The sequence below is a fragment of the Echeneis naucrates genome, chromosome 3, assembly GCF_900963305.1.
Source record: "Echeneis naucrates chromosome 3, fEcheNa1.1, whole genome shotgun sequence".
NCBI classification, from domain to species: domain Eukaryota; kingdom Metazoa; phylum Chordata; class Actinopteri; order Carangiformes; family Echeneidae; genus Echeneis; species Echeneis naucrates.
The window spans coordinates 1,239,372-1,247,101 of NC_042513.1; the positions used below are offsets into that span (position 1 = coordinate 1,239,372).

Genomic DNA, 7,730 nt, shown 5'->3' on the forward strand with positions numbered 1-7,730 from the left:
GAGCATGCATATGTGCATGTCAGGCTCCAGCCTATGCAGAAGGGGGCAGTTAGTGAAGTACAGCCAGCTGACGCTAAGGTATGTCTATATTAATGAGATTTACTGGGGTCCAGATGTTAGACGTTATGAAGATGTGTGTAGGAGATTTAGGAGAGTGAGACCTGCCCCCTGTCAGAGCCATGGTGGGGTGCTGTTTCACTGTCAGTCATACCCACCCCTCCCAGCCTCAGCACCATCACCCCCAGGTGGCCTGCCAACGTCACAGCAGTAACACCGCTTCTTTCTCTTTCACACAGACAAGCACATACTGAAGTGAATCAACATTTTATAAACAATACAAATGTAAAAAGTACAAAAATGAACATCTACAGATGTAAGCAAATACAAATATATACAAAAGCAATTTTGTGCACATCCTGTACGTTGTAAGACTTACAAAGATGTTCACATTCCAAAAGTCAAAAAATCATTGTGTTCAGGTTAATGGATAAAAAGTGTCCATTTCCTAAATCCAGTTAGTATGTTCCAGCACATTTTTGTGACACGATTTTAAAATAAAACAAGAAAGCCAGTGCAAGTTCAAAATGGTGTATTAACATAATCATTGTTGTCTTGGATCAGTATTACTGTGGTCCTGTAACCTCTCAAAGTCTGAGTGTCAGTACCAGATAAGCGACTGCTAGTTGAGGTGCAGTGTGAAGATCATCACTCAGTCTGTTGCAGCCGCTTAAGCAAAGTCTGACAAAGTACCATAACTGCTGTTCAGGTTCCAAGCATCTTTCTGTACAAGCAGGAAAGACATACAGTCACCACCCTGTTCCTCCTCCTCTTGTTTGTGTTCAGATGGCAGGCTGCAACTTGGTCAGGTTCCTCTGGTGCATGCTGTGATGGCGCACCAGCTCGTCAGAGCGGGCAAACTTCTTCTGACAGTTGGACCAGCGGCAGATGAAGGGCTTTTCACCTGACAAGGATGGGACCAAAAAAGGAAAAAACAAGAGAAATTGTTGCTTTAGAGGAAATTCAACCTTTTGCTGCACAAGACTTAAAGTTGTAACAAAGAAAAAGAGGTAGAAAATAAAGGTATACGCACTTGTTTTACCTGTATGAGTCCGAGTGTGAGTCTTAAGATGATCTGACCGTGAAAACTTTCTCTCACATGTCTCGCATTGAAAAGGCTTCACTCCTACACAGGGAGGGCAGCATTTGGGACCGAGGCAGAGATAGAAATGGGAGTGAAAAGAATAGGATAATGGTCAAAAGTATTTAATTAAACAGACTAAAGTCTATAGTGATTCGGAATCCCAAATTGCAGATTCAAAAAATGTTTATGTTGTCACCTTCTATATGGAATTCAATGAAGTCATTCATTGTTAATAATATTTTGTCTATTCATTAATTGGCCCTTTTATGTGATGAACCCCCAGAAGACAATTTTTTTAAATTAAATAGGTACAAACATTTTATATGGAAAAAAGTGCGCTTCGGCAGCATCTTTCTTTTCAAGCAGGATTTATATGTAATTGGAAATATTTAATCATTATTAATTTTTTGTTAATATCATGGCCAAGTTAAGTAATTTCTCATGATGCAACTTGTGAGCCTGCCGTAACACGTTAACATGTTATATCAACCAACAATTACATTGATCGCCACAATCAAAGATAGCACAAGCGAAAAGAGCAAGAGAGAAAAAATCATCATGGCCAGGATTTTAGAAAAAAAATAATAAAAAGCTTTCAGGCTTTCAATAACCCATATCAATTCAAAAAGATGTTGATCAAACAGAGAGGATAAAAACCCTGGATGTTTTTGTTATTTGGAATACGACAAATTGTCCATTATTTTTTAGGTTGAAAAGCAGTTAGATTCACTTATATTCTTTTTAATATTGCCAATTTCTGGAATGAAGTCTCTATCTGTATTTTATGTTTTAACCACCCCCCCCCCAAAAAAAAAAGAAAAAAAAAAAAAGAAAAAGAAAAAACAACTGCAGACTCAGGTACTCCCATTCAGGTAGAGTACCTGTGACATGATTGTACCTGTGTGCCTGCGTTGGTGCCTCTTTAACTGGTCTGAACGAGAGAATCCACGGCCACAGTCTTCAAAATCACACTGGTAAGGTTTCTCTCCTGCAAAATAAACCACCCTCATCATCATCATCATCCACATTCCAAAAGTTCAAGATCACTAATACCACCTCTTCCATCACCATGTAAAATTAAATTTTTATCAAATTTTTGCTCTCTTGAAACTTGAGTTGAATAATGCTTCTTTCACCATCACTATCTTATATTTTTTCATCGATACTTTTAGTCTACATTATTTTGTGACTATGAAAACTGGGCTCTGGGGACTTTCTGTTTGTGTTGACACCAGTGACCCTGGTGAATAAGTTTATAGGTGATGGAAAGACGGATTGATTGATGAAGAGAAGCTAAGGTCTTAGCAGCACTGGAAATGCCTTCATTACCTGTGTGTTTCCGTCCATGCATCTGCAGATGTGACAATTTAAAGTATTTCTTGCTGCAGCCAGGATAAGCACATATAAATGGTTGTTTCTCATTGGTCTCTGAAGACCTTGCAATGTTAGGAGTAATACCCGGTACCCGTCTGACATCCTTTAAGAGAAGAAAAAGATTACACAGGCATTTTGCAGTAAAGGACCTAATTTTGTGCATTTATTAATTATAAATTTGTGTATACACTTGCTTGTGTGCTAACTGACCTGCAGTCCTCTGAAAACACTGTGTGTGTGTATGTGGTACTGGGCACTGACAAGCATGGGTGGAGGTGGGACTGGAACTGTGGGCTCACTGTCGTAGCTGGTTGTTTGGCTGCCACTGAGCAGGGGCAAATTAACAAATGAATGAAAGCTTTGAAAACATAAAAGATACATAGCGGATTCTGTTCATACTCTTTAAATGTTCTGAATCAAAAGTATTCATAATGAAAATCTCTTTAAGAGAAATTATATATATGTCTTACTTAACTGATGCACAGACTTCTTGAACATCATGACAGCTTGGCTATATTTTACTGGAACATAAAGGCCCTTGAAACATATATCACTGCTAGCGTCTGGGTTTTGAATTCTTTGGTTTTCAACATTAAATGTCAATTTTTACGGAACTTAAAACCCAATAATTTGTTATCAAAATGTACTAACCTATCAAGAACTTAAAAACTCAAAACATTCCTCAAAGAATGTAGAAGAATAAGTGCACACATTCCCATGCACACAGACACACACTATCATGCTCTCTGCCCCCGATACACCCAGGCAGCAGGCCAACAGCCATCAGGCCTCAATAATACAGATTATTATGTGAAGATAAACTCACCTTTTCATGGAAGATGCCAGTGTATTCATTTGATTCCATGTTACACACTCCAGCTGAGACGCCATTTGGTAGACATCATCACTGAGGGAAACAGTGCAACAATATATTGTAATTACAAGCTGTTATTACACTATGCGCAGTTTTGTGTGTTTTTTATGTTATGTTTGGGGAAAATCCAGAAATTAGACAACACTGACAGTATTTATGTTGCAGTACATTCTTGGTGTCATTTATCCTTCCTTATATGGATAATGAAGACATTTCATTTGGAGGGGAACTCCACACGGTTGGCTGATTAACACATCCTGTCCACCCACCACACTCCTCTGCTGGCTTCATTAAAAAACATGGGCTCTGGGCCATTCTTTACCTTGGCAGATCACACTAGTGTGCACACCAACCCACGCACACACGCACACACAAACGCACAAACTTGGACATGCCGCTGTGCACTCTGTGGGGGTGAGTGCCTCCGTGCCTAGTACACCATGGCCCAGTGCATGACATCACTCTGTCCTCAGTCTCATTAAAGGTGGGAAACAGTTTCGGGGGGAATTCTGGACGGCATTCCTGCAAAAGTCCTTGAGGGAAGGCTTGTGATGGCTCACTAATCAGCTCTGAACTATGGTAAACTGCAGAAAGACTCACTGATATCTGACATAGTCTGTGCATGTGCGTGTGTGTGTATGTGGGTGTCCGTGCATGTTCTGTGTCTGAGGCTTTCCAGTTCATGGCATTAGTACTAACAACTGGAAAGTCCCCTCCCCCCCTTATCAACTGCTGTTCCAGTATTTGGGTTGCACATGTTCCTTTCCTCCAACAACATTGCAGGTCGACATGCAAAGAATTTCATCTTAATTTATTCTTTATGGTGTTTTGCATCAAAACCAAAAGAAGTTGGAGATACATGCAGAGGTTCAAATAAATTGACTAGCTGCCACACCCTTGCTCACTTTACTCTCACTTTCACAGAGCTTGTTTCTGCTGCTTTTCTCTTCATTTTTCCTCAGGGTGGACTGGGGCATATCAGCAGTAGATCCCACGGTGATTGTTTCAGCTTACTGAGCAGCAGTGGGCAGCACTTAACCTCTGAACAAATTAGGATTCACAAGCCAGATATTGCAGAGGTGGATGCAAGACTTTGCTTCAGATCAGAGAGAGCTCATACTTCTAAAAATTGCCACCTAGTAAGCAAGCTGCATGTTGTGTTGTTGGCAACTGTCTGACATCAACTGCTGCGTGAGAAGTGTGAAAACTTGTGGGAAGAGGGCTATTTTTGCTGAGAGGTGATTGAAGGAAGAGGAGTTAAATATAGCTACTATAAAGGAAAAAGAGGGACAAATAACTGTACCTGTTGTAGTTTCTGAGCAGCAGGGCTTGGCTGCCTGGACACGACTCTGAAGGATTCTGGCAGCCAAACACGGGAGGAGGAGCTGGGTACTGTTGGTCAACTGAAAATATAAAAAAAAAAATTGCTTCAAAATGAAACTGCAACTAACTATTAAATTAGCATTTTTACTATTTTCTGACACTAACTAGGGCAAACATAATAATTTATTAAATTAATCATTGGCAAATTATGCTCTGTTTTTTTGGTTGAATTTAATTCCTCACTTTTTTATCAAACAAGAATTAGAAAACAGGCAAAGTTTCATTGAGAAGCTAGGCACAGTTAATGTTTCATATTTCAGCCAAGAGTGACTTAAACAATGAATCAATTATTACTGTTGTTCCTGAATAGTTGCCAAAGTTCATCCGCACACTCAACATTGTCCCACAACAGCTCAATGATTCATAATTTGTATAATATTTATATATAATATTCATGAAATTTGAATTTTCCAAAAAAATCATGTTGAGCTGCTGCCTCAGTACTCAATCAAGTAAAAATACATTACGTCATCCAAAACTATATCCATAGAATAAATAGCAGTGAATTTCAAAATCACTGTTGCAACTGTCCCCAGACAGTTTTTGACCATCCAGTGGAATTCTGTTAGCTTTTTCCTAAATTTACCATTTTCAAGATTCCTTAACCAGATCCAGTATATGCTTTAAGAGGAAGAGGGGTAATGTGTGTAGCCATGTGAGGGAAAAGGGACAGCAGCGATCTTGTTGTCACATGAAAAATGATGGGTAACTTAAAATAACCTTGCTGTGAAATGACAGTCTTGTAGTCAGTGAGTCAGATGAAGACAGTTACCTATGTTGCTTGTTGGTGACAGCATGTCCTCATGTTTGAAGGACAGACTGGGGAGCTGAGGGGTAGGGTGAGATGGCGTGTGACCACAACTTGGGTTGTTGTCTATACTTACTGCTCCATAACCTGAAAGGAGAAAATAAAAACAGATGAAATGGAAGGTTAAAATGATCTTCTTTTCTTTGCCTTGTCAAGTCATTAGATCACCATCTTACAAATGATTAATTTCTGAATCTTGCAAAATCTCTAGTATCTGGTCAGTAGCTCTAAGTGTCTGAAATACAAAAAACATTTAAAATATATCCTAATGCATAATGTTACATTTATTAAACTACATTAAATCATACAAGTAAATGCAATGCACAAACTTGTTTATTTTGCATACACAGCATGGACAGTCTGCTGTAATTTAAGTCGACTCAGCCAGACAGCTGTTGAAAAGTTTTACAGAACTGTGACTCAAAAGCTTAAATCCCAGCGGCCTGCAGAAAGTTTTTCTAAGTATTTTATCACTTCATCAAAAACTGCTTTCCATTGAGCAAAGACAACTCACTGTGTGCTCTTTTTGAAAGTCACATAATTTGACACGTGTATTTAAACCCCTGATTTCTGAATTATGAGCCCTAAAAGACAATAAATGTCATGTCTATCTGTTTGTTCACTCTGCAAGTGGAACATAAATTCAGTTTGACTTGCAATAGATTTGCCTTAGATTCCTGGTAATGAACATTTTAATTCCCTCTAGCCTATTTTCTGCAGGTCTGATATTCAAATATTATCACTTCAGATTTTCTTCAAAAAAAGTTTAACCTTAAAATTTAAGTTGTGACACATATATTGTTAGTTGTACAAAATAATCATATGATACTAATAATATGAGCAATTCACATTTAGCTTAACTAGAGCTAGTTCACATACCAGATTTAGTTAGTGGCACCTGCACTTTGGATGGATACGATTAAGTTACCATTTGAAAGTTTATGAATGCAGGCACAGTATTTGTAAAAAAAAAACAACAACAACAACAACAAAAACACCTAGTGGTCAAGAAAACCCAGGACAGGACATAACATCCTGCTCAGAAACAACACCATTGAAAAACCCTAAACATGGAGTTGAGTGACATCCATGAACACATCCAGCTGTAAATGTAAAAAAAAAAAAAAAAAGGAGTTCGGAAGAAAGCCTGGATTTCATGTGAAAAACTGTTCATGTTTGGCAATCCCTAAATCATTACGTTGTGAGGAGGCAGAAGTTGGATTGATAATCAACATGCTTACCGGGATTTCTTGGTAAAGGGGGGCTGTCCACACAGCTGGGCAGGTAGGGTCCATTGGGAAACACTCTGGATTGACTTGCACTTGGTTCTCCAAAGGCCCCAACACGACAGGGGCCTGACCCTGTGAACTGGCCTGAGAAGTGCACAGTGAAGGCCCCAAGTCCACAATGGGGATCCTCAATGGAGTCACTGCCCCCCCAACCTGGTTCCTGCTTGATGAGGGAGTGGTGGGAGGGCAGGGTGTTGTAGGGAGAGCTAGGGTGGCGGTCCAACAGTTGGGTCCACTGGCCACTGCTAACAGACATCCCACAGCTACCACTGGTTCCTGGTAATGATGGCACAGGAGGCCCCGGAGGGAGGAGGGTCAGATCTCGAACTTCTGACCCCATGGACATGGTTCCATACGGTTCAGTGAGCATTGATGCAGGCACTTCTTGTCAGTTAAAAAAGTGTAAAGGTATCCCAGTGAAGGAGACTGCCTGAGGAATCAAAAATTCACACAGGAATAAAATCCTGAGGGCATCTGAAAAAACAAACAAACAAGCAAACAAACAAAAAAAAAAAAAACACCTGAAGAAACAATAGGCATGGAGCAAAATCAAACATTAAGGTTCACTATACACTATAGGAACATCACTTCCACCGCAAATGATGAGGTGAATCATGGAACTGAATGCGTGATGATGACCAAAATCTCAGTGCTAAAGTTCAAGCTCCCAGTCTGCAGTGGATGTAAATGAAGGTAACAGTGCCTTGTCCCAGTGTGTCTATAAAGTCTGGCTTTCTTTACTCTCCTCAAGTCTCAAAAGCTGCGTAGCTCATTGGACAGGGGGAGGAGTGAACGAGAGTGAGAAGAGGATGACTCCCCATGGCCGGACTGCACTTCTTAAAAATTTCTGACTAATGTTCA

At 39.8% G+C, this 7,730-nt stretch overlaps 1 protein-coding gene across 4 annotated transcripts; it reads right to left on the reverse strand.

The window, feature by feature from the left end:
- Positions 1 to 318: 318 nt before the first annotated feature.
- wt1b (WT1 transcription factor b) lies at positions 319 to 7,239 on the reverse strand. 4 transcript variants are annotated; one of them, XM_029497787.1, is made up of 9 exons: positions 6,822 to 7,239; positions 5,545 to 5,667; positions 4,693 to 4,792; positions 3,342 to 3,422; positions 2,726 to 2,834; positions 2,471 to 2,618; positions 2,040 to 2,129; positions 1,091 to 1,183; positions 319 to 961 (listed from the first exon to the last, which is right to left on the reverse strand). In XM_029497787.1, exons 1-9 carry the CDS (start codon positions 7,237 to 7,239, stop codon positions 840 to 842), a joined length of 1,284 nt encoding a protein of 427 aa, XP_029353647.1. In that variant the 3' UTR covers positions 319 to 839. The 4 variants fall into 4 exon arrangements, with proteins under 4 accessions (XP_029353647.1, XP_029353646.1, XP_029353645.1 ...); XM_029497786.1 differs by having other exon boundaries at positions 1,100 to 1,183; positions 2,726 to 2,840; XM_029497785.1 differs by having other exon boundaries at positions 2,726 to 2,840.
- Between the last annotated feature and the right edge of the window lie 491 nt (positions 7,240 to 7,730).

What these genes read in the sequence shown, in the direction of transcription:
- wt1b (XM_029497785.1), bottom strand. Translation starts at nt 7,239, where the DNA reads ATGCTCACTGAACCGTATGGAACCATGTCCATGGGGTCAGAAGTTCGA. An exon ending in GCACCAACGCAGGCACACAG is followed by an intron (nt 1,184 to 2,039) that starts GTACAATCATGT and finishes CTCCCTGTGTAG; the next exon opens with GAGTGAAGCCTTTTCAATGC. An exon ending in GACTCATACAGGTAAAACAA is followed by an intron (nt 962 to 1,090) that starts GTGCGTATACCT and finishes CATCCTTGTCAG; the next exon opens with GTGAAAAGCCCTTCATCTGC.